This window comes from Nicotiana attenuata, unplaced genomic scaffold (assembly GCF_001879085.1).
Source record: "Nicotiana attenuata strain UT unplaced genomic scaffold, NIATTr2, whole genome shotgun sequence".
In the NCBI taxonomy this organism is placed as follows: Eukaryota; Viridiplantae; Streptophyta; class Magnoliopsida; order Solanales; family Solanaceae; genus Nicotiana; species Nicotiana attenuata.
Window position 1 is genome coordinate 16,682 of NW_017673528.1, and position 26,509 is coordinate 43,190.

Here is a 26,509-nt window from a genome sequence, read left to right on the forward strand (position 1 = left end):
CAGTTGTCCGCGACCATCTTCTACCGCGGTTCTGCCGCGGTCGCGGTGGAACCGCGGTTTTTCACCCTGTTCCGTTTGGAATTTGGAAAAACGTAAAACAGGAAAGTTGTAGCTCTTTGAGTTAGCTTTCCAACCATATATTGTGGAGCCCAAATGGAGTTCTGAGCAAAAAGTTATGTCTATTTTACTAGACAGTGCGCAATATGCCTCCTCAAGTCTTCGTTCGTACTTAATTATCAAATTTGACCCCCGAACACGATCCCGACTTAATTACTTGAGCTTTTACTCAGACTTCAAAGCTTCAAATCACTTAAATTCATTCCATAACATCTATATAGCTCGGAATCAGACCTACAAGGCATAAAACACACAATTAGTGCAAAACACTAGCGATTAAAGCGCAAACTCAATTAAAGTGCAGTAAATTCGAGTGTAATAAGCGACTAAAATATGCAATTATAGCCTATCGTCCGTATCTGTATCTGTGCTGGTGGGAGATTGCAGGTGCCCGGTAGAATATTCGAGGAGCCAGCAATCTGGCCCGAACTCCACATTGATAAAAAAAAGAGTCACTATTTGCATATTTTTTCCAGAATTAAAAGGCTAGTAGGTACACGGTGCTATTGAGTGCAGACTTGGTAAAAATTTGATTTGCTTATAATTTATTTGCTATTGCCTTAAATCTAGTTTGCTTTGCAAAGCAGGAGTACAACTTCCCCAGATTCATTTTCTCCTAGTGTATGCACACAGTCCTAATTGAAAACGCGCTCGTACTTGTCTGCTCTACCTGGGTGCAGGGAATTGCAAATAGGTGGTTCACTCTTAATTAGTGGGGTGTCAGGTTGGGATTAGAGTGCCAGTTTGAGGTGCACAGCAGAGGGAATCCTGTTGTCAGCCTTTAGTATATGACTTGAGACCGGCCCTCAAGACTGTGGCCTAGCGGTTAATGAAGTGGGAGGAGAACCATGAGGTCAAAGTTTCAAAATTCAAATCTAGGCAAAAAACACTAGGTGATTTCTTCTCATCTGCTTAAGTAGAGTTACCTGGTACTTGTGCTTGTGGGAGGTAGCATATATCTGGTGGAATTTTTCAAGGTGTACGCAAGCTGGCGCGTACACCACCTTCATAAAAACAATAACTTGAGACCAAATAACTTAATTATTTTGGATAAAGAAAAATTTACTATGTGTGCATCATTGACTAAGTTGGTGTTTGCTTTCTTATCATTTCCATGATGTGGCTTCAGAGGATCTATTTGTAGTTTTTGTACTGGTTTTTGATTGGCGTAGGTGGGAAAAGTGCTATACTCACAGCATTATGTGTGGCATTTGGGAGCCGCGCTAGAGGCACACAAAGGGCCAATACACTAAAGGATTTTATAAAGACAGGCTGCAGGTTTGTTATTGTTTGATTCTTACCTCGTTCTCTTTTGGAAAGAAGCATTTACTGTCCTCTATTTGTGGATTGTGTTAAAAGCTTTTGAGTTTATCTTCTGGTTTTAAATTACTGTTAGAACTTAGAACTGATGAAGATAAGCTTTAGAGGAAATGCCCGTCTGATGTGATTCATGGATAAAACAGAAAGTTAAATATAGATTAATATCTTCAGTATATACCCATGTTATGGAGGCTTGAAAGTCGAATGATTCTCTTAATTTATCAAAAAAACAAAACATTAAATGAGTATAGCCACAAAAAAAGTTTTGTTTTCTTTCTATATGTAAAAAAAATAGAAACAAACAAATGGATTCATACAACAACAACAACCCAGTAAAATCTCATCGCTGGGGTCTAGGGAGGGTAGAGTGTACGCAGACCTTACCCATTCCCCGGAGGGGTAGAGAGGCTGTTTCCGGGAGACCCTCGGCTCAGAGACAATAGATCCGTGACAACAACAGAAACCAGAAAAATAATATCAGCAACGTGAGAGACAACAAATAAATGGAAAAGCAGTAACACAAATATTATGCAAAAGTGTGAAACACAACATAAACCGCTAGCAGTGCTAGACAAAACATTATCATACTAGCCAGTACAAAGAGGAAAACCCGGACAAAGAGGAAAACCGCTCGACTCCCCCTTAACATACAACCCTAATGCTCGACCTCCGCACCTTCCTACCAAGAGCCATGTCCTCGAAAATCTGGAGCCGCGCCATGTCCTGTCCGATTACCTCGCCCCAATACTTCTTACGCCGCCCTCTACCTCTTCTCGTACCTGCCAAAGCCAACCGCTCATACCTCCTAACCAGGGCATCTAGGCTTCTCTGCACGTGCCCGAACCATCTAAGCAGCGCTTCCCGCATGTTGTCGTCCACCGGAGTCATGCCCACCCTCTCCCGAATATCTTCATTCCTAATCTTATCCAGCCCAGTGTGCCCGCACATCCGTCTCAACATCCTCATTTCTGCTACTTTCAATTTCTGGATATGTGAATTCTTGACTGGCCAACATTCAGCCCCATACAACATGGCCGGTCTAACCACCGCTCTATAAAACTTACCTTTGAGTTTCGGTGGCACTTACTTGTCACACAGGACTCCAGACGCTAACCTCCATTTCATCCACCCCACCCCAATACGGTGCGTAACATCCCCGTCGATCTCCCCATCTCAATGGATAATTGGCCCTAGGTACTTGAAACTTTCTCTCTTGGGGATGACTTGTGAGTCAGGCGTCACTTCCACGTCCGCTTTCCCCGTCACGTCGCTGAACTTACACTCCACAAATGGATATATAATATCATAAATATATATCGGGGAATTTCTTTTATTTTCTTAATGAAGTAGGAAATACTATTCAGTCTGGTATTCATCTCATTATGCACCTCTCTTTAGCAAGATAATCTAAGTTGAATTCTATGTTTTTCTACTAATGTGCTTATAAGGTGCTGCTAATTTGTATCTATTCACAGCCATGCCCTTGTTCACGTGGAAATAAAAAACCGAGGAGAGGATGCTTTCAAGGCAGAAACTTATGGTGACCTCATAATTGTAGAGCGCAGGATCTCAGAGTCTACCGGTTCTATCGTTCTAAAGAATTACCAAGGTTTTGTATTGTGATTTCAATAGCTCTTTCTAGTTGATAGAATATGCTAGTATCCATGAACATATAGAATATGTAAAAGGGCAGCAATCTAAAGTTATGTGATAATAGAAAGCTTATATCTTGCTTTTTACTGAAGATATCTGTTAATTAAGATGTTATTGTCTTGTGTGCTTGCTTATTTTTGTTTCCTGAGATGTTCTGTTGAGGAATTCTTTGCATTACAGAACTGATGTAATTAGTTGTTGGGTTATTGCTTTTAAAAAATTTCTTGGTAAAGCAAGTTTTTAGTCATAAACCTTTGTCCAAAGTCCAGCTGAACCTTGTTTTGTTCCTTGATTTTTCTTTTTTCTGAATTTGGTTGGCAGTTTGTTAGGGTCTTCCTGAAGCACATTGATGTGGAAATTCGTTTGGATCTCATACTAGCTTTGCTCAACTGTATTTGGGAGTAATTTGTGTTGATATTGGTTGTGTGGCCTGATGAATTTACAATATACTAATTCTCTTTCTATCTGTGTCTGTTCCTCCTTTTCCCAACTTTAGGAGTTTAATCAATTTTTTCTGAAATTTGAAGACCAAGTTGGACACCAAGCCGTGCAGCATTTGTGCATCATGTTTTCAGTTTCCAGTTCACAAATTCTAAATCATTGCTTTTCATGTCACATTTGATGATTCATTTAATAATCAAAGTTAAGAAAAGTTCATCAGGCTTCCAATTTATGCTTGTGGAGGCAGAGCTCAACTAAACTATGTTACCTTGCTTATTATCCTTGGACCTTGGCTCATTGGGCGGAGCTTGTCGATTTCATGCTGGATCTTCTTGGTTTTCCTTATCCTTTTTTCCTTCTTCTAATGGCATTTAACAGGTAAAAAGGTGGCTGCCAAAAGAGAGGAACTCCAAGAACTTATTGTTCATTTCAATGTGAGTGCATGCCTAGACAGAGAATTTGTTCTTAATTTTATTGGTGAAGCTTAAGCTTTACTTCTCCAAAACTGACAGACTTTTTAGTTTTTATTCCTTAATAAGTACGAATATGAGCAAGTGCAGGGAATCATTGACTTCTTTTTTATGCCATTATAGAAATTAGGTGTTCAGTTATTGTGCATTTTTATTATGCAGATTGATGTGGAAAATCCATGTGTAATAATGAGTCAAGATAAAAGCAGGGAATTCTTACATTCCGGAAATGCCAAAGACAAGTTCAAGGTGAGGGGCTTAATTGCTAACATTATCAGGTGATGCTTGTGTAATTTGATCTTCCACTTGGTAGCATTCTTTCTGCTGTGTTTATATTTCATTCTGAGTTTAGAGGTTGGCCAGCATTGTTCGTTGAACTTTGTCTTTTTCTGTTTCTATTTTTAGTTTATCAATGACTACTGCTTAATGGAGGGAGATCCTATTTAGTGATTAATCTGCCACTATCATGATACTTTGCAGTTCTTTTTCAAGGCAACACTACTTCAGCAAGTGGAAGATCTTCTGATTGGTATTAAGGATCAATTGAAAAACGCAAATGAACTAGTTGCTGAACTGGAGAAATCAATAAGTCCTATTGTGAAAGAACTTGATGAGTTGCAAGTAAAAATTAGAAACATGGAACATATAGAGGAGATTTCTCATCAGGTAGACTTGTTGAAGAAGAAATTGGCATGGGCATGGGTATACAGTGTAGACAAGCAGTTACAAGATAAAAGTAAACGGATTGAGGAGTTGAAAGGACGGATTCCCACATGTCAATCTCGAATAGATCAGCATCTTGTAAGTGCTTTGATCTTTCCCTGAAAAAGTTATGCTCAGAGTCATAATGCCTTTGTTTGTTGAGTTGTGTCCCACATCGGTGGGTTATGGGTATCTTAGTCTCCTTATATGGTCTTGGGCAATCTTCACCTCATAAGCTAGCTTTTGGGGTTGAGTTAGGCCCAAGGTCCATTCTTATCATGGTATCAGAGCCAGGCCCATCCCAATTTATTGTTACCGATGTTGGGCCCCCATTTATATTGTCTACGCTCTAGTTGCAGGCCTGGGTGTGAGGGGGGTGTTGAGTTGTGTTCCACATCGGTGGGTTATGGGTATCTTGGTCTCCTTATATGGTCTTGGGCAATTCTCACCTCATAAGCTAGCTTTTGGGGTTGAGTTAGGCCCAAGGTCCATTCTTATCATTGTTATAACCATCTCTAGAAGCTTTCTCCTCTTCTGCATATGCTACCGGAGACTTCTTCATTTCTTTGCTGTAATGTTTATTAGTATGACAATCCTGCCCTTGTTAGAAGCGGCTGGCCTTAGCGCCTTTCTGGAGATGGTGCTATCATATATATATAAGAAAGAAGTGGATAATAAAGAGTAGAGTAGTGTTGTTCTTATTATATTATCAAATGAGAACGAACATCAGTAAATATACAGCGGAGAGATAACATTTTTCAACCAACGACATATCCTAAATTCAACAATGAATTTGAATAATTATGAAAGAAAATTGAATTTATCGATTGATCTTTCCGCTATTGTCAGACTTCTGTTTCTTTCTTCCTTATGGATTCCTGAAGTAACTAATCTTCCCCTTCCTCGTGTGTAGTAAGGTGTTGACTAGTATGCTAAAGAGCTAGCGTTGGATATTGGGATAAAGAAAGATGATCCATCATCTTTGGTTGCATCCCCTGCCTTTGATCTTGTTTCCCCTGGTCTCTCCTACTTAAAAAATGGCAAGTAGCGTGATAACCATTGTCCAACCATTTTCTTCTGCTTGATCTGCACTGGCTTCAATGGCTGCTTCAACTTTGTCTTTTTTCTGTCAGGCAGATGGAGCAGAAAGGTTATGTTTAAAGAGGATTGAATGAAAGGGAGTTGATTTTATTAAAGAAGTAGTAGCTCTTTATATAGAGCAAAATTACAATAATCTTCTGGAAGATATAGATACATACAACCTAACAAACTCCTAAAGAAAAGGCTAACAAAAAGATACAGATAAGGGCTATGTTAATAGATAAGGTTGAATCAGTTAAGAGTCCTTTACACGCCCCCGCAAGGTGGGGCTGGTGTCAACCAGACCCAACTTGGGATACATACGTAGAAATGCAGAACTGGGGGGCGGCTTTGTAAGAATATCTGCAACTTGATCTGCAGCATGAAGGTGATGGACCTTGAGAGCCTTAGACTGCACAAGCTGACGAACAAAGTGGAAATCTATCTCAACATGTCTCCGGATTGGCACAAATGTAAGTAGTGCTCATGTTGTCGCAGAGAATGCGAGGAGGACAGTGGAAAGTGAAGCTCACGTAGCAAGTTTTTAAGCCAGACAACTTCAGAGGTTGTAGCTGCAACAGCTCTGTATTCAGCCTCGGTAGACGACCATGAAACAGAACGTTGCTTCTTAGAAGACCATGAGATAGGAGAACCACCAAGATATACAGCATACCCTGTTATAGAGGTTCGATCAAGTGGGTCACTAGCCCAATCGGAATCAGAATAGGCAACTAATTGAGCAGCAGATTTTTTAGCAAGCTTAATACCGAGATGAGCAGTGTGACAAAGATATCTCAGAAGATGCTTGACAGCTTTCCGGCGAGAAACACCTGGTTGATGCATAAATTGAGATGATTTGCTTACGCAAAGGCAATGTCAGGACGAGTAAAGGATAAATAATGAAGCTTTCCATTGACTCGACGATAAAGAGTGCCATCCACTTTGGAATCCTCACGAGATGCTTCAAAGGTACATGTAAAGGTCATGGGTGTGGGAGCGCCTTTGCATTGAGCCATGTTAACATCTTGGAGAAGATCTTTGACATATTAATGCTGAGATAAGAGCAAACCATTTGATGTGTGTAACCTCAACGCCAAGAAAGTAATGAATCAACCCAAGATCTTTAAGAGAGAACCGTGAAGACAGAGCATTAATAATAGATTTCATAACAGGTGGCTGGTTACCCGTCACAATGATATCATCCACGTAAACTGGGATGTACACAGTAACTCCAAGCTTATGAAGAATAAAAAGAGGTGCATCAGATTCGCACTTGATAAAACCAAGGGTAAGAATATAATTTTTCAGCTCAGTGTACCAAGCTCGTGGAGCTTGTTTCAAACCATAGATAGCTTTATTAAGTTTACATACATGAGTAGGATATTGTCTAGATTCAAAACTTGTAGGTTGCTTCATGTATACCTCTTCTTCAAGCTTTCCCTGTGAAGAGGCGTTATTAACATCCAACTGGTGAATGGGCCTGGATAGTTGAGTTGCAATAGCAAGAACTAAACGAACAGTTGTAGGTTTAACCACCGGGCTAAAAGTTGAGTGATAGTCTCAACCAGGTCGCTGTGTGAAGCGTTTCGCAACAAGTCTTGCTTTGAACTGTCAATCGAACCATCAGGCTTATGCTTAAGCCTAAACAACCATCTGCAATCAACCACATTCCTTGAGGGATCGCTGGGTACTAAGTCCCAAGACCTGTTTCTAACTAAATCATCAAATTCAGACTGCATAGCGGTCCGCCAATGAGGGTAAGATTGTGCTTGTTTAAAGGACTTTGGTATAGGTTCAGGCATGCGTGTGGATTGAACTGATAGGTGAAATTGCTTGGGTTTTAGACCGTTAGTCTGAGACCTTGTGACCATTGGGTGGCGAAGTAGAGGTTGGGTAGGCATGGTCGTAGAGAGTGGGGGTGGATTGGTGTGTGCTACAGGCTGTTGGGGGAGTGTATTTCGGCATTGGTAGGTTATGGTGATATGTTGTGTGGTTCTTGGAGGAGCTGCCGAGGTGCGCTGGTTCGAAATTAGAGATGAGTTTTGGTTATCTTGGTTAGAGGAGTTAGATTCAGGTTGTGAAGATTGGTTATGATTATCTTGGCCAGAGAAATTAGAGGAAGAAGGATCATTACTTGAACTTGAAGAGGCACGCATAGGAAGAGGAGAAGCAATTGGCGACTATATATGCCTGGAAATTGGAGGTGGCAATTCAGAATTTGCACTTAAAGGAGATATATCAGCATTTTCCCTTTTAAAGTCTTTATCTAATGTATCCCATGCCGGGAGTTTATTAGTTTCCCTATATTTTTGAAAGATATTTGCAAAGGGATAATTATTTTCAAAAAATATCACATCTCTAGAAAGATAGATTTTAGAGGTGACGGGATCAAAACACTGATGAGAATAATATTTATTCGAAAAACCTAAATAAACATAGGGCATTGACTTGGGTTCTATTTTATTTTTGGCATATGGTCTGAGCCATGGATAACATAAACAACCAAAAGTTTTAATAGACTCATAATTTGGTGCTTCTTGAAATAAAATTTCATACGGGCACCGATTGTTTAAAACTGGTGTAGTGAGTCTATTTATAAGATAAACCGCTTGGTGACAGGCAAAACTCCAAAATTTAGGGGGTAATGAGGCTTGGTGTAAAAGTGTTTTTGCAGTTTCAATAACATGCCGGTGACGACGTTCTACCAACGCAACTCGTTGAGGAATGTATGGCGGGGAAACCAAGTGCTCAATACCCTGTGATTTTAAATAGGAAGTTAAGCTTTGAAATTCACCTCCTCCATCAGTATAAAAAGAAGAAATTTTTGTTTGAAAACGTCTTTCTAAGAATGGTTGTAGCGTTTTAAAGACTTCTAAAACTTCCTGTTTAGATTTCAAGGTGTATAGCCACATATATTTTGAAAAGTGATCCACAAATATAACATATGATCTTTTTTGATCGATGGATAAAATTGGTGCAGGCCCCCATAAATCACTGTAAATTATTTGTAAGGGTCGTTGACTCTTCAGGGAGTTAACTGAGAAAGGTAACCTGTGGCTTTTATTAGAATTGCAGGAATTACAATAAGAACTAACTCTCGAAGAACTAACAGGAATTGAAAACTTATGCAAAATATATTTAAAGTGCGACGATTTGGATTACCCAAACGTCGGTGCCACAGTTGAATTGGAACTGCCACGTTGCACTGGGGATGCCTATCTGGTGGCCACGTGTACAGTCGCCCATTACTCCGCCCTCGAACTAGCGCCGCCGCTGTATGCAGATCCTTCACAAGATAAGAAAATGGAAAAAATTCCTTGGATGTGTTATTATCACGGCAAAATTGAGAGACAGATATGAGATTATTTTTTATGGCAGGAGAACAGAGAGTTTTAGATAGGGTAAAGCGATAATTTGATGCTTTAAGTTCAGTGTTACCAGTTTGGGAGATAGGTATGGTAGTACCATTACCCATGGCGATTTCCTCAGGTCTGTGGTAGTCTTGAGCAGTTGCTAGGCTTTGAGCATTTGAGGCAATGTGATGTGTGGCCCCCGTGTTGATGATCCATGATGGTTGTTGTTGTGATTGACGTCCAGCAAAGTTGGCTCTAGCCTGAAAATGATTGTGGGACTGGCTGCGAGCCTGCGACAAACTCGGGCAGAGTGGCCAGGACGATCACATAGCTGGCAAACCAAATGGTTGTCAGACTGAGCAAAGTTCTTACGAGGCTTCCATGGTTGGCCTCGATTGGGTTGATTGTTGTTTGCGTTATTGTAATGCTTGTTGTTGGTATTGTTGCGAGGTTGAGCAGTAGATCGTTGTGCAATAGCAACAGTAATGGAATTTGAGAGAAGCACGAGCATCATGATGCTTCAGGAAGAGTTCATGGTCAAGTAACTTCTCATACAACTCTTCATATGAGATGGTAGTATCTCGTGCTCGAATAGCCGCTGAAAATTCTTTGAAATCTGATCCAAGACCAGTGAGTATCTTCACAATGAGTTCCTCGTTGGATACAGGAGCACCAGCTGTAGCAAGCTCATCACAGAGAGAGCGAACCTGATGCATATAGTTAGCGACATGTAAAGCATTCTTTGCAAGACGGGCTAAGCGATCTCGTAGATTAAAAATTTGTGTTTGGGATTTATCGTCATACGCTATGTGAAGCGCATCCCAGGCAGCCTTTGAAGAGGTTGCTGAAGCAACAAGTGTAGCAAGGGTAGGATCAACTGAAGCTAGGATGGCATTTTGAATAAGCTGATCTTGGCAAAACCAGGATAGGTAAGCAGGGTTGTCAACAATTTGATTGTTTGAGGAGATGGTTTGGCTAGGGGCAGGAGTAGTTCCATCAAGATGGCCATAGATATCGTGCCCACGCATAAGCATCGACACCTGAGCCTTCCAGAGGGAAAAATATGACTACCTGCAAGCTTAATAGGAAGTTGTGTGACAGGGTTAAACTGAACAACAGTGTTGTTGTTTGTAGCGTCGGCATTAACAACAGTAGCAGCCATTTGGGTCGGGTAGGGATGGGGAAAAGAAACTAGGATCTGACTCGCAAGAGTACTTTTAAGCTCTTGATACCATAAAGAGGAAGGCTGTAGACTGAATGAAAGGGAGTTGATTTTATTAATGAAGTAGTAGCTCTTTATATAGAGCAAAATTACAACAAATCTTCTGGAAGATATAGATACATACAACCTAACAAACTCCTAAAGAAAAAGGCTAACAAAAAGATACACATAAGGGCTATGTTAATAGATAAGGTTGAATCAGTTAAGAGTCCTTTACAATGTTTACTCTTGGGATTAGGAATTTCAATGGCCCTTTATTTAACTTTTATGTCTTTGGTTTATCCGAACTTCTCAGGCTGGTCTTCCTGTTGTGAGTTAATGGTTATCCAGGAAAAATTTTGTGTTGCCTTCGAATGGGCGTTTCTGCTGAAAGCTTGGTTCATTTTCTTATTTATTATGGACTTAACTAGCTTTTGGTCTTGCCCGTGGACCTACTTAATCGATGTGTAAAACACCCTACTGTACTTGCTTCCTCTGAATGTATGAATATCTTGTCCTTGCCTTGACTATGGGACCGTCTGCACTGCTAATGGCTTCTTTAGGGTTTTCCGGATACTTTCTTGCAACCAGTTCTCTGTTTTTGGCTGCAACCTGTTTTCCATCTTGATATTGTTGTGGTTTAATGGGTTGGGCACAATTTCGCTCCTCTCCACCAACAACCAAATACTGTTAAACAAAACATTCCGTCGTCTATTATAACAGACTTAGAATGACTGACTCGTCCATTCCAAGTGAGTAGTTTCACTCGACATGTCCGCTCTTCCAGTAATGTGATAGCAACATCAAGGAGTCTGTCACACAACTCAACTATTCATCGTAACTGGTCAGTCGTAAGCCACCAATGCAAACAACAACAACAACAAACCCAGTGTAATCCTACAAGTGAGGTTTGGGGAGGGTAGTGTGTACGCAGACCTTACCCCTAGCTTATAGAGAGGCTGTTTCCAATAGTCGTAAGCCAGCAATGTGTATTGCAATAATCTTCTTTTATCTCCTTCGCACATTTCGACCTCCTTGGAAAGGCTTGTGGTCCACGAGAAGGAATGGGCCCCCCCAGCTGCCAATGTCCTTGTCCAGTACCCATTTTGCCTCAAATGTTGATGGATTCGAACATTACAACAGCTTCCTTAGTGGAGAAACTCTCAAATTGGACTGAGACGTGCTATTACCTTTTCTACATGTTGATATTGTCTCTCAGGCGGTACAACTTGCTTGTCAATGTTCTGACTAGACTTGCTTTAAGAGCTCCTTTCTCCTTTCTACTTCATCCATAAAGCTTGAGCATATGAAGTAGGCGTTTGGACAATATTTTGTTGAAGTTAAAAAAAGGCTTTTTGAAATTGAAGTTGAAATTAAGTTTGTGGAAGTTGAAGTTGTGTTTGGGAATGAACTTCACTTGAAAATAAGAGGGTGATTTATGATTGGAAATCATTATTTCACTTGAAACACTCCTCAAACTAGCAGTTCAGTATTTCAAATAAAAGTACATGCAAATACTGATGTATATATTTGTATATGACGAAACAAGATCGGGTCTTCATTCTTTCCATATTGCATTTTCCTTCTGAATAAAGAGTTGGCCATGCTGTCATAACGGTGCACACACTGTATGTAATTTTTTCTAGTCTTATTCAGTGGTTTCTCTTATTCTTTTCTCCTCTTCTTTTTCAAAGATTAAATATCTATATAGCTAGAAGGAATTAGGGTATACATTCTCTCTCTCTCTCTCTCTCTCTCTCTCTCTCTCTCTCCCCCCCAAAGATTCATCTAGCTTGAGTCAAATACAGGATAGGTAAGATATTGTTGCTTTTCCTTTCTGTACCAACCTCCACTAGTTTGGGATTGAGGCGTTGTTGTTGTTATTGATCTCTTTCTGTACCAAAGTCATAGAAGTTTTAGTGGTTAGGCGGTTACGGTAATTTTACTTGTGACCAGAAGGGAACATTCACAATTTGTCGTTTGTATTCTGTGGTGAAACTTTTGTTTGTGACTGTATTTTCTACCCTTCTCTTTCTCTTCTTGCATAGTTCATTTGTTACTTCACATTGCTTGATCATATGATGTCTTATTCCTAGAAAAGCACTAAGCAAACTTGGTTTGGATGACAGAGGAAGATGGAGGAATTGAACGATCAGTTGACCAAGAAGAAAGCTCAAATTGCTCATTTGATGGAAAAGACATCTGAGGTGAGGAGGATGACAGAAGAATTGAAGCAGAGTCTTTCTTCGGTATGTGAGCACTTCTCATATAATTCCGTTTCTGATTTGGATAATGTTATTTGACAAGTATGATGATTGAATGGTTGTTCTGTTGTTGTCCTAGTTTTCAGTTTTAGCTGACTCCCAATTCCTACTCTTGTTCTTTATACAAAAACAACTATGCCTCAATTCCAAGCTAGTTGGAGTCGGCTATATGAATCCTCATTATCCATGTCCATCCTTTTAGACCCTGTTTGTTATACTGAAAGAAATTTGTTCCTTTCCTTTGTCTCCTTACGTATTGTCCATATATAGTTGGGAAATTAAGTTATCAGTATGTATATATAGATCACCTTCGGTTGTGAACTATTAGTACAAAGTACTTGCCATGTGTTGCTCCTTCGACTGCGTATTTCCTGCTGAAGATGACTGAAAGCTGTATATATTCAAATGCTCTTTCTCTACTTCTATCTTGATGCCAAAACCTTTCTTTAATATGCGAATTTCGTTTGTTAGGCTACAAAGGAAAAACTTGCGCTGGAGGAGGAGTGGCGTCGTAGAGGTAATTACATCCAAAAGATGGCAAAACGGGTCAAGATGCTTGAACAACAAATACATGATGTGGATGAGCAGAATATTAGAAATACACAGGTTGTGTACGCTGATTTTCTGTTCCTCCGCGAATTGATACTCTATTTAATTAGTTCTCAGTACACCCTGATATTGCAAACCTAGAAAGAAAGTCTGCTCCTTATAGAAATGAATGCAAGCTCTTTCTGACCTATTCTTTTATTTCGATCCTTCAGATATTCCTTTCAGCCTTTCTTGGTGTGATTTGCTACCTAGTTTTACTGTAGCTTTCCAGTATTTAAGCTAACAATAGTAAGTCTACTGTACAGTATGGAATTTTCACTCTACTATCTCAGAGGGCAGGGACGGATGGGTGAGGCTTTATTATGCTATATGCTGACTTTGAGGCTAGCTAGTAATAATGACGCAAAACACCTCTATTTTACTGCCAAGTTGTTGTGATCACCCAAAAAGGTCGTTCTCCATGCACCTCTATTTTACAGCCAAGAGTTGTTGTGATCACCCAACAAGGCCGCTTTCCATGTCTGGGGCTAATGCAGAAGCTATAATTTGTAGACATTTCTCGTGTAAGTGCTGCAATTTGGGCAGAAATGTTGAAAGTGATTTTGACCTCAATAAATCTGCTCATTCTTGAGCCGAGGGTCTATCGGAAACACGAAACAGCCTCTCTACCTTCACAAGGTAGGGATAAAGTATGCGTACATGTTACCCTCCCTAGACCCCACTTGTGGGATTACACTGGGTTTGTTGTTGTAAATCTGCTCATTCTCTATTAGTAGCATAGCCTTTTGATACAAAAATGATACTCTGACGTGTTTCCAGCCAGGTGAAAAAGGTGTTTTTTCAGATAATGTCTGTGCCTCATAAAAGCTGTTACTGTAATGTTCGGTTCCATAATGTGATTCTGGTGTTGAGATAAAAAATAGTCATCCAGGATAAATGTGTGTTCCATTGAATTCAATTCTTCAGCTGACTAAATGTGGGGTTTATGTATATCTTGTGGAAATGATTTACATGCTTCTACATTCCAATTTACTGTAGGCCGAAGAACATGATATGGAGGTGAAACTGGAGGAGTTCCAAGCTGAGGTTGATAAGGCTAATGCTGTATTTCAAAGGTCATAGGATATTGTGTTTAAGAAATATTTGATTGTGTTACTGCTTGACTGCTTCATGAGTACAGTTCCTTTTTTTGAGAAATTGATCTCTTGATCCAACTGAAATTTTGAAGCTGTAATATGGCAGGTTGAAGACTGAAGAAGTTACCTTAATTGAGAAAATCAATCAGGCGAAGGATCAGATAAGCAATATTGTTCATGAGGTATGAAGATATTAGCTGATTTTCCTCTTTTGAACAAGCATGCCAGAGAATGAGGAAAGTTTTCCTGACTTTCATAACCTTGTTGATTAATGCTGTGTTCTTTCTTACATCCTTTGTAACAAGACGTTGTAGTTCTACTGTCACGATCCAAAATTGGCTGATTTTCCTAGTTTTTATTTCCATTTTTCTTTTAATTTTCATTTTAGGTGCAATTTATATCTTTTGCTTTGGAAATCTTGGGCTTATACTATTATTTTTTGGTTCTTTTAGATTGAAGAGAATGACAAGAAGGATCGTGACATACGCTCTCGCATTCGTGAGTTTCAACTTCATAAAAGCAACAAGGTATCTTAGTTCTATCTGTCAAGGATTGTTCTTTATTCATCTTAGCTTGCTTGGAGGGAGAAATTCATTTTTGCAAAGTTCTTAGGTTCCCCAACTCTAACAATTGATACCTTAGTGGTCTTCCAAATTTTATTAGTTACTTGGTTTTGTATCTTGACACTATCATATGATTTTCTATTGACCTATTGTTAAATGGTAGATGAACCATTTTATTTACCACTTTCAACAATTGTTTCAAAGATCATCAGTTAGAATTGTATATTGGCTGTCAAGAGCTCAAATATAGAGACATACGATAGCTAAGAGAATTAAACATGGGACAATATATATCTCAGTGACGTATAATGCCATCTTTTACAATCACTCCTTTGTTTTTTATTCTTATCTTTGTTGAATGAATGCAAAGAGCACCTCAATATTCTCTCTGATTTTTCTTGTGTCTTCTCTGCTTTCTGTTTACATCTCCCATCTTTATCGTATTATAGCAATAAGCTATGCTTTCATCATTTACTAAAAGATCTTCTCTGTCCGAGTGTTGTTCAATTGATGTTAATAGACTGAGGATGGAAACTTGGCATGGCGATAGCCATATACATAAGCAAGCAGAACTGTCCTGCAGTTTTTGTTGTTTTTTATTCAGCCATAGTTTTTCCTGTTTTCTTATGTATTAACATGACAAGAAGATTAATATTCCAAATCTCACTTTAAGAGGAAGTTTCTGATTTTTTTAACTGTGCGGTTAACACGCAGCTTAACTTAATATAATACCCAACAGGGTTGGAGGCTAGAGTTTAGAAGATATTATCAGGATTGTGAAATTGACAGAACATCCTGTTAATTGGAAGAACCGAAGAGGTCAAGGAACTAACAGCAGAATATAACTTCATATCCTTGATGTTGGGAGTAAAAAGTTGTGGGTGATTCTCAGTGAAGTCTTGTTACCATGCGTTGCAAGTAAATGAAGTCACTGTGACTGTCCTTGGAGATGATATGGGAAAACAAACCGTCTATTTTTGCAGTGTATTAGTGTAACACCATTATGGAATATGGAGCATGTTACTTTAACTTTTCTTATATCAAGTGGTTGATACCAAGATCTCTGAAGGAAGTGCTTTTGAGCTGGTCAGGTTGGAGGACTGAAAGAATTTGGCAATATTTGAAATAGAACTCAGGGATGCATTTTGTGGATCTTTTGGAAGGAGAGAAACACTACGTGCTTACAGAAGGGAAGCAAAACACACTCAAATGCTTGTGTGTTTTAACTTCATCATGCAACATGACAGATGTATTCGATTCACTTATCTATAAAAGTAAAAGAAAAAGAAAACAAAGATGTATAAAATATCAACTCCATTCTTGAAACTCTTAACTCTCTAGGATCTATGGGAGAGGGGGTTCATGCACTTTTTTAATCTCAATGTAAATAGTCAGCACCTCCTTGGTTTGTCTTCAACAATTTAATACAATCATCGATGTACAAATGGAAGGACTTTTCTCTAATCAATAAAAAGAGAACAATGTCTTTTTATTGAAGACTTTTTTAAATCATAGGTTATGCCTTGTTGTCAATTTAAGGTGTAAAGATGATAGTAAAATAAATGAAATTTTATTGTGATTCACTTTTGGTTTCAACATAGATGCCCCGGTGAGTAGGTATGAGATGCTAGCCATGGTGGGGCTGAGGAGAGGTAGGGGTAGGCCTAATAAGTATTGGGGAAATGTGATTAGGCATGATGTGGCGCAACTTCAGCTTATTGAGGACATGACCCTTGATAGGAGGTTGTGGAGGTCGAGAATTAGGGTAGAAGTTTAGTAGGTAGTCATACGTGTCTCCTTTCCAGAACATAGCTTTAGTATTAGTCTTGTATTTTCATTTTCATTCTTTCGCTTCGGTTATTATCATCTTATCTTGCTGTTGTTATTGCTTGTTGTTTTTGCTTCTTTTCATTAAAGGGGTTTATCTGAAACAATCTCTCTACCTTCTCATGGTAAGGGTAAGGCTGCGTACACCCTACCCTCCCTAGACCCCACTTTGTGGGATTACACTAGGTTTGTTGTTGTTCTTCTGGTTTGTGGTCCACCTCTGGCAGCATAAGAATCTGTATAAGAATTTATACGGAAGCAAAAATTGAAGACTTATTTGCATTTCCTAAATCATTATTTTGTCTTTGTTTTTCTGCAAACCTTTGCTGTTTGTACTAATTTCCTTTTCTCAGGTTACAGCCTTTGGAGGAGGTAGAGTGATGGGCCTTCTGGAGGTGATTGAAAGACATCATAGAAAGTTCAAGAGGGCACCGATTGGTCCAATAGGTGCTCATGTGGTATGTGATGGATAAAAATTATTGTACATCTATGGAGTATATCTTTTCCTGTTTTTCTTGGCTGAGCTTACAAGCAACTGAAGACTGATTCTTCTTTTGTCATTTCCACAGTCGGATACGGTCATTATTCCATTATAAATGTTTTCATTATCCCCTCAGTTTGTTAGGGTTATTTACTTTTACAGTTGGCCATCAACATCCGAAGATGATGGAACGTACCAAGTGGAAAAAATTGTACAAAAGTGGTGAATCTTTTAGATTGTTATGTACCTTAGAGTTAAGTATAATAGTTAACTAAAACATTGTGCTAAGAGGGTGGATCTGTTAGATAGATATGTAATGAAGTTGACTATGTATATGTTTCTACCTTGGGTAAATGTTAATTTGCACATTAAAACGATTTAGGCCTATGGCATTGGAACTCTCATGCGCTCCTCTCAACTCTTTCGCCGCTCTCTTATTCTCATGGCATCTATCACCAATGAAATGTCTGAATAATATTCCTGCAAGTATGGTCTTATATATTATGTGCTTCTTCAGCAAAAAATAGGATTACTGTCCTTCAATTTGGAACCCTCAGCATCATTCTTTACATGCTACTTTACTACCCAAAAGTCATGCTAGAATTGGCATTTCTTTCAGCTTTTAGGATCTACGGTTTGCCTGCCTCACCTCTTGTCCATATTTCTTGCAACAACCTCATGTTTTGTGTTTTGTCCCAAAGCTCCATTCTAAGAACAATTCCACCTGCCACAATTCAAGTGAGAACTCAGTCATTGTAGCTTCACTAAGAATCAGACAAATTGTTATATAACAGATCCAAGTGAAGTCAGCGGATTGCACAAAAGAACAAAAGCTAACCTATTGTTAATAAAGTTCAGAAGAAAAGTAAGCTCATCTTTTTGAAGGATTTCCAGACTCGGGTAGGTGTTTGTAGCTAGGTATACCCTCTATCCTCTTAGGCATTTGTAACTGATAGCAAATCTCCTTTATAGTCGAAAAGGGAGATTTTTGAGGGAGCATATCATATACTTCACTGATTGTTAGTTTGTATTTGAACGCAAGCATAGAAAGAGGCATGTACCCAAAAGGAGATGTGCTTGGTTATTGCAGGTAGAGCTATCCTCTCATCCAGGGAGCCTTGTTTGGCAAATTGTCTTGCTATTACTTGCTATCAGGGCTTCTTTCACCTTCTTTGGCTGAGGGTCTATCGGAAACCGTCTCTCTGCCCTTCCAGGGTAGGGGTAAGGCTGCGTACATCCTACCCTCCCCAGACCCCACTTGTGGGATTATACTGGGTGGTTGCTGTTGTTGTTGTTTGTTTAATACTTTCATCAATTCTTGTCATTTAAATCCTCCTCAACCTCTGTTCTTATGTCAATTCATTCTACTGAAAAGTGAAACCAAATTAAAATGTAAGGTGATCGCTTCTGTGAACCAAGCTTCAAAACAGCTGCCTGTCTGCATTTTCCTTCTGCATTTTCTAGGGGAAATGCATGCTACATAACATAGAATGGAGCTCATCGTACCTTTGGATGTAATACTGGAAACACTCTCCTCAATTAACTGTATCTTTTACTGGAACCACTCCCAATATGCTTTCCATTTATGCATGTGAATAGGTATTCGACTTGGCCTCCTTGCTACTCTTTAGTTAACTTGTCCTGAGATTCTGTAGTATAACTGTGTCAGATCTACACGAGACGCCCTCCCATAATCACAGTTCTTTGCCCATGCCCTTTTAATTTTTTCCCCATATTATTCTGCCTTCCATGTAGTATAAGTGGATCTGTGGTGTCTTTAGCTTTCTTGCTTGTTTAATTTTTGAGAGCCCATGCTAAACATTTATCAACTTGTTATTGCAGACCTTGGTTGATGGTGACAAATGGGGTATTGCTATTGAAAGTGCCATTGGCTCGCTGCTTAACGGTTTCATTGTAACAGATCATAAGGATTCCCTTTTATTAAGAGCTTGTGCAAGGGAAGCGAATTATAATAACTTACAGATTATCATTTATGAGTTCTCTAGACCAAGGTAATGATCTTGCTCTATATGTTTGATGTATGTATGTATGTTTGTGTGCACGCGCGTGTGTGTATTGTTAGGGATGATTTATGCCCTTACACATCGTTGATGACAATGTATACCAGTCACTTCTGGGTAGATAGATACTTCTCTGGTTTCTGATAAAGCTTTTGCTTGTATTTGTTGGTGTAGGCTGAACATTCCCGATCACATGCTTCCCCGGACTCATCATCCAACTGCAATTTCGGTTCTACGTTCTGACAATCCTACCGTACTAAATGTCTTGATTGATGTGGTAAAGTTCTATTTCTGTGGGTAAAATTATCCTTACCAAAGCTAAGCTGTTCTTTAGTTTTGTAGCTTCTTACTGATCATAATAAGCGGCTTCGAGTTCAGATTTAATTTATGCGTGGACAGATGATTGCCAATTTGCAGAAACCTCTTTTTATTTTCATGTCGATTATGATTATGATAGCTTGGCTTATCCCTGGCGGTCAAGTTCATAATTCCTTTTTTCATTATTCTCCTCTCTGCCGGGGTTTCTCTAAGTTTTTAATCACGATTTGGGTTCTTATTTATTGCCATGAACTTCAGACTATTTTCCAGTCTCTTGTGTTGATCTTTTGTCACTGTTACATCTGTATTTTTCTGTTGTTTAGGTTAGTTATGCTGATTATGCCTTGATGTTTCCTTTCTCTTGTTAGGGTAATGCTGAGAGGCAAGTGCTTGTTAAAGACTATGATGCTGGAAAAGCAGTTGCTTTTGAGCAAAGGATTTCAAATTTGAAGGAGGTTTACACTTCTGATGGGTACAAAATGTAAGATTATGTGGTCTCTCATATGCCGCTCAATTTAGTATCTTCATGCTTAATTGCTTTCCTGTATTCCTGTGAGTAACTTCCTGTCCGAGTCTGTTCAAGGTATTGGCTAGGTTGTACGTAGTTCGTGTATAGATTCATCAAGTACTTGGCGGACGAAATTCATCAAGTTCGTGTATTAATTAAATCTATGAATTGACTTCCATCGGTTTATTTTGTGTGGAGCTGTTTAGGATGACTAACCCGATGCTCTAAACCTGTCCAAAATTTTTGAAGTATCCATTCCAACGACAGCAAGTCTGGCAAGAGTTGGTTTATTTCATGGAGAACTGTGGCCATCATTTTAATTCAAGATGGTTTAAAAATTATAGTTTGCATTTTGTGAGCCTTAATTAATCTACTTTACTCTTTTCGCATTGCTTGGTTTAGTATTGGCTTGGATAGAACAGTACATTTTGCACTGGCATGATTAACATACTCTAAACTTCCTAGGTTTTCTCGGGGTTCAGTCCAAACTATTCTTCCACCAATGAAGAATGTGAGGAGTGGACGTCTTTCTGGTTCATATGACAATCTAATTAAAACTCTAGAAAGCGAAGCATCTGAGGCACAGATGAAAGCTCGACAAACCAGGGGTATGAAGAGGAGTATTGATGAAGAGCTTCAAGGACTCCAAGATATTTTGCAAAGCGCTAAGGTATTGATATTTTTAGCTAAGTGTTCCACCAGAATAATAGCTTTCACTCCCTTTCTAAAGCTGTTACAAGTTTCACCTTGGTTTTACTTATCATAATCAAAGTGTTTTCCCTTTCTTCAGTAGTTATTCAAGTTTCACTAGATTCCTTCCTTTTTGTGGGTCAAGGAAGATTTATGGCATCCTCAAATTGAGATCTAGCACCTTCAGATTATTCTGCAAAAAAGAATGCTTGCAGCTTGTGCCTCACCAGAATAGTTCCATGTGACTGATCATTTTCTTGACAAATCAGCTAACATTCAGAAAATGATAAATTAGAGTATCTTGTAAACCAAGTATAATTAACTTGTCTCTTTAATTTATTAGTTGTTCGAATATATTGAAAATTTGCCTCAACAACAACAACAACAACAACCCAGTGTGGTCCCACAAGTGGGGTCTGGGGAGAGTAGGATGTACGCAGCCTTACCCCTACCCTGGAAGGGCAGAGAGACTGTTTCCGATAGACCCTCGGCTAAACAAGGTGAGAGAAGCCCTGGTAGCAAGTAATAGCAAAACAATAATTAGAAAACTAAATCGGAGATAGCAACAGATAATATGAAAGGGGTACTGATAACAATAGCAGCAAGATAACATATTTAGAAAACTAATTCCAAGGCAGCAAACTACGGAATTACCAATGGCAAGTAACAACGAAACGAGACATGCGAATATAGAAAACTAAGGAGAAAAAGGGTACCGAACTAGCGCTAATACTATCGAGCTAGAGAAGACAAAGGGAGATGCACGACTACCTACTAACCTTCTACCCTAATCTTCAACCTCCACACCCTTCTATCTAGAGTCATGTCCTCGGTTAGCTCAAGTAGCGCCATGTCCCGCCTGATCACCTCTCCCCAAGACTTCTTTGGCCTACCTCTACCCCTCCTCACACCTCCTAAGGCCAACCTCTAACATCTCCTGACAGGGGCATCTGCGCTTCTCCTCTTAACATGCCCGAACCACCTCAACTTGCCTCACGCATCTTTGCCTCCACAGGGGCCACTCCCACCTTGTCTCGAGTAACTTCATTCCTAATTCTATCCAACCTAGTATGCCCACACATCCATCTCAACATCCTCATTTCCGCTACCCTCATCTGCTGGACATGAGAGGTTTTGACTGGCCAACACTCAGCCCCATACAACATAGTCGGTCTCACAACTACCTTGTAGAACTTACCCTTAAGTCTCAACGGCACATTCTTATCACACAAGACACCGGAAGCGAGCCTCCACTTCATCCACCCTGCTCCGATACGGTGTGTGGCATCCTCATCTATCTCCCTATCCTTCTGAATTATAGATCCCAGATACTTGAAACTCTCTCTCCTGGAAATGACTTGCGTATCGAGTCTCACATCCCCGTCCGCCTCCTGGGTAACACCGCTGAACTTGCACTCCAAGTATTCTGTCTTGGTCCTGCTCAACTTGAAACCCTTAGACTCCAGGGTATGTCTCCAGACCTCCAGCCTCTCATTAACGCCACCTCGCGTCTCATCAATCAGGACTATGTCATCCGCAAATAGCAAGCACCAAGGCACTTCCCCCTGAATGTGACGTGTTAAAGAATCCAACGCCAGGGAAAACAAAAACGGGCTAAGTGCTGATCCCTGATGCAACCCCATCTCAACCGGAAAGAAATCTGAGACCTCCTCTCCTAACCCGTGTCTTAGCTCCATCATACATGTCCTGAATCACTCTAATATACGCTACAGGCACTCCTCTAGCCTCCAAACATCTCCATAGAACCTCTCTGGGGACTTTGTCATAGGCCTTCTCCAGGTCAATGAACACCATGTGCAAATCCTTCTTCACCGCCCTATACTGCTCCACCGATCTCCTCACAATATGAATGGCCTCAGTGGTCGACCGTCCCGGCATGAAACCAAACTGGTTCTCGGAAATGGACACACACCTCCTCAACCTCCCTTCAATCACCCTCTCCCACACTTTCATCGTATGGCTTAACAACTTGATACCCTTATAGTTGTTGCAGTTTTGGACATCCCCCTTATTCTTGTACAGCGGGATCATCGTACTCTGCCTCCATTTTTCGGGCATCTTCTTCGTCCTAAAAATGACGTTAAACAACCCAGCAAGCCATTCCAAGCCCTCCTTACCCACGCTCTTCCAGAATTCCACCGGGATCTCGTCCGGCCCCATCGCTCTACCCCTACTCATCCTGCGCATAGCCCCTACAACCTCCTCCGCTCGTATACGTCTACAATACCCAAAATCTCGCTGCCGCTCCGAGTGCTCCAACTCCCCCAGCACAATGCCCCTATCTCCCTCTTCATTCAAGAGCCTATGAAAGTAAGACTGCCATCTCTGCCTAATCTGAGCCCCCTCCACTAAAACTCTTCCCTCCTCATCTTTTATGCATCTCACTTGGTCCAGATCCCGGGCCTTCCACTCCCTCACCTTCGCTAGTCTGTACAACTTCCTGTCCCCGCCTTTATCCCCAATTTCTTCGTATAGACGACTAAACGCGGCGGTCTTAGCCGTAGTAACCGCAACTTCACCTTCTTATACCTTTCCCTGTTAGCACTCTTCTGCCCCTCATCGATACTCTCTACTAGCTTCAAATATGCCGCTTTCTTGGCTTCCACTTTCTTCTGAACCTCTTCGTTCCACCACCAGTCCCCTTTATAGTCATCAGAAAAACCCTTTGAGACCCCTAACACCTCTCTCGCCGCCTCTCTAATGCAATTTGCTGTCATAGACCACATACAACTCGCATCCCCGCTACTCCTCCAGGCCCCAATTGCCAGCAACTTCTCCCCCAACTCCTGGGCCTTGTCCTTAGTCAATGCACCCCACCTGATCCTAGGTATACCAGACATAGCCCTCTTCTTCCTCGTCCACCTGATCTCTAAGTCCATAATCAAAAGCATATGCTGGGTCGTAAGATTCTCACTCGGGATGACCTTGCAATCCGTGCATAAACCTCTATCACATTTTCGGAGAAGTAGATAATCAATCTGGGTCTTGGCCACCGCACTCCGAAAAGTTATGAGCTGCTCCGGCTTCTTCGGGTAGTACGAGTTAGCGATCACCATCTCAAAAGCTTTGGCGTACTCCAGCAGCGAAGTACCTCCACCATTTCTATCTCCAAAACCGAAGCCACCATGCACATCATCGTATCCCCCAGGCGACCTCCCAATGTGGCCGTTAAAATCACCCCCCTATAATAAGCTTCTCGGTGGACGATATACCCCACACCAATCCATCCAAATCTTCCCAGAAGCGTCTTTTAACCTCCTCGCCTATACCCACCTGAGGCGCGTAAGCACTAACTATGTTCAGAGTATACCCTCCCACGACTATCTTAATGGCCATCAACCTGTCATTCACCCTCTTAACCTCAACCACTAGCTCCCTTAGATCCTTATCAACTAAAATGCCTACCCCGTTCTTCCCTCTCACCCTCCCTGAATACCACAACTTAAAACCATCCACCTCCCGAGCCCTGTTCCCCACCCATTTAGTCTCCTGGACAGAAGCTATGTTAATCTTCCTCTTATGGAGTATCCTTGCTAACTCTATAGACTTTCCCGTTAGAGTCCCTATGTTCCATGACCCCACTTTCAGTCTAGAAGGTGCCTTACCCCCCCTCCACCCTTACTCCCTACCCCCCGCTTCGCTCGCTCCCCCCGAGGACATGCCCTCACTCTATCATAACTCGGCGCGGCCACTAGACCAGCACAAAGCTACAAAAGGATAGACTAGAAAGGAATAAACTCAACAGAAACCTACCGGTACACAAGGTGCTAATAAGGGATCCGACTAAGCAGGGACCAACTATGTATCGGCTATAACACTAAGGAGAAAGACAGAGACTGATATAAGCAGACAAGTCTAACTAAATAAATTAAACAAGATACTATGGATGTCAAGGATACCGGCAAGCAAAAATGGAAAAATAAAATAAAAAATAAACTACAAAATAAACTAAACAGAAACCTACAGGTACACAAGGTACTAATAAGGGATCCGACTAAGCAGGGACCAACTATGTATCGGCTATAACACTAAGGGGAAAGACAGAGACCGAATAAGCAGACAAGTCTAACTAAAAATAATTTAAACAAGATACTATGGATGTCAAGGATACCGGCAAGCAAAAATGGAAAAATAACAATTAAAAAAATAAAATAAAATACCAATATCACGAATACCAGCTATAGAACGAAAGAACCTGGAGCAAGTTTTCCTGAAGTTTATCGGAACTGGTAGTTCTGCTGCGTCCCGCCGGAAAGCTGAACGGGAGTCGCCGGAAGTAATGTAACCTGCCGGAAAAATATTGCACCTGTCCGAAAAACAGAACACACCCACACACACACACACAAGGCGGAAGAGAGAAAGGAAAAAAGAGAGAGCGAGGAAGAAGAAGAAGACGGAGCAGGGGTCGCCGGAAAATGCAGAACGGGAAGAGTCGCCGGAAAACAAGGGTCGCCGGACTTGAAAATTTGCCTCATTTTTATGATATCTTTAGATTGTCCAGACAACTCCTCTTTCTCTGGTTGTTTGAAAACATCTGTGTGTACCCACATATATATGGGAAAAAATGTAATTTGATTACCTAGTTATAAAGAAATATATTTCCCACAGCCACTTGAAGTTTGGGAATGTGAAAACCGCAGGACACAGGAGGATCCATTGCTAAGCTTTTAATATGCTTTTCATGGATGGTTCTTTCCTGAATCAAACAACCGATTGTAGGTACAACAAGAAACCTTGACTTGCTGTTATTTTTTCTTCTCACAGAGGTTTGCTGCCTCATCGAGAGTAAAACAATGCTAAACCCTTTAAAAAAGGAAAAAACAGGAAAATATGTACTTATGCTACAGAGAAATTGGTGATACTCTCATCTAATAGGGTGCGGTATTCTTTCTGGCTCATTTGTATGGTCAAGTCGTCAAGACAAAGGTGTTCTTGGTAGTACTACTAACTGTCATCCATATTCTTTTGGATTTTGATCCATACTGTTACTGAATAACTTGCTTTAATAAACTTTCTTTTAACTAGTTCTGGTAAGAGTAATTCAGACCGATATATGTAAGTGAGGCTTTCTAAGTTTCCAATGATATGCCCAACTATTGATATAACCATTAGTTCCTCTGCTCCTGTAGAAGAGGCGCCATGATGCAGAGCGCGTTTTGAGGTCCAAGGAGTTTTGCTTGCAAGATTTTAAAAAGTCATATCTTGCAGAATCTAGCTCCACCGCTGTATCAACAGTAGATGAGCTTCACGTCGAGCTGTCGGTCTGTTCCTCTTTCCATCCTCCACTAAAAATTTCACTTCGGTTTCTGTATCTTCAGTTTCAAATTCAATGTTTTTTTGATCTTTTAGATGGTATTCCACTATAGTTTATATTTTCTTAAAACTATGTACAGAAAATCCGTGATGAGATACATGAAAGAGAAAATTCATTGGAAGAGCTTCAAGTGAGGCTGAGTGAAGCCGACACCAAAGCTAATGATGTCAAAATATCCTTTGAAAATTTGTGTGGTATGCCATTTTTGCTTTCTTTGTCAGGTTGGAATATCTCCAAGTATATTCCTTCTATATATTCCTTTTAGTAAAAGCTCTTCCATTCTGGAACTGTAGAATCGGCAAAAGTGGAAATTGGAGCCTTGGAGGAAGCAGAGCGTGAGTTAATGATGATTGATAAAGATCTAAAAGACGCAGAATTGGTTCAGTCCTACTTTTCTTATTTTTATTGACACTTCATATTTATTTTTTCCCGCATTGTGATGTTTAATTAAATTCATGGATGTATTACAATTTAAACTCT

General features: G+C 40.3%; 1 protein-coding gene across 1 annotated transcript in view; it reads left to right on the top strand.

The window, feature by feature from the left end:
- Positions 1-1,261: 1,261 nt before the first annotated feature.
- LOC109216640 (structural maintenance of chromosomes protein 6B-like) overlaps positions 1,262-26,509 on the top strand; it is a gene marked incomplete at its 5' end in the record, with an annotated part of 33,389 nt that continues 8,141 nt past the window's right edge. Inside the window, 18 exons of the mRNA XM_019380814.1 lie at positions 1,262-1,395; positions 2,913-3,046; positions 3,910-3,965; positions 4,164-4,250; positions 4,482-4,802; positions 12,467-12,586; positions 13,073-13,207; positions 14,189-14,265; positions 14,393-14,468; positions 14,739-14,813; positions 17,030-17,134; positions 19,000-19,169; positions 19,353-19,455; positions 19,865-19,977; positions 20,470-20,674; positions 25,845-25,976; positions 26,109-26,223; positions 26,323-26,408. Coding sequence (XP_019236359.1) covers positions 1,262-1,395; positions 2,913-3,046; positions 3,910-3,965; positions 4,164-4,250; positions 4,482-4,802; positions 12,467-12,586; positions 13,073-13,207; positions 14,189-14,265; positions 14,393-14,468; positions 14,739-14,813; positions 17,030-17,134; positions 19,000-19,169; positions 19,353-19,455; positions 19,865-19,977; positions 20,470-20,674; positions 25,845-25,976; positions 26,109-26,223; positions 26,323-26,408 — 2,244 coding nt within the window. The remainder of the gene's footprint in view (positions 1,396-2,912; positions 3,047-3,909; positions 3,966-4,163; positions 4,251-4,481; positions 4,803-12,466; positions 12,587-13,072; positions 13,208-14,188; positions 14,266-14,392; positions 14,469-14,738; positions 14,814-17,029; positions 17,135-18,999; positions 19,170-19,352; positions 19,456-19,864; positions 19,978-20,469; positions 20,675-25,844; positions 25,977-26,108; positions 26,224-26,322; positions 26,409-26,509) is intronic.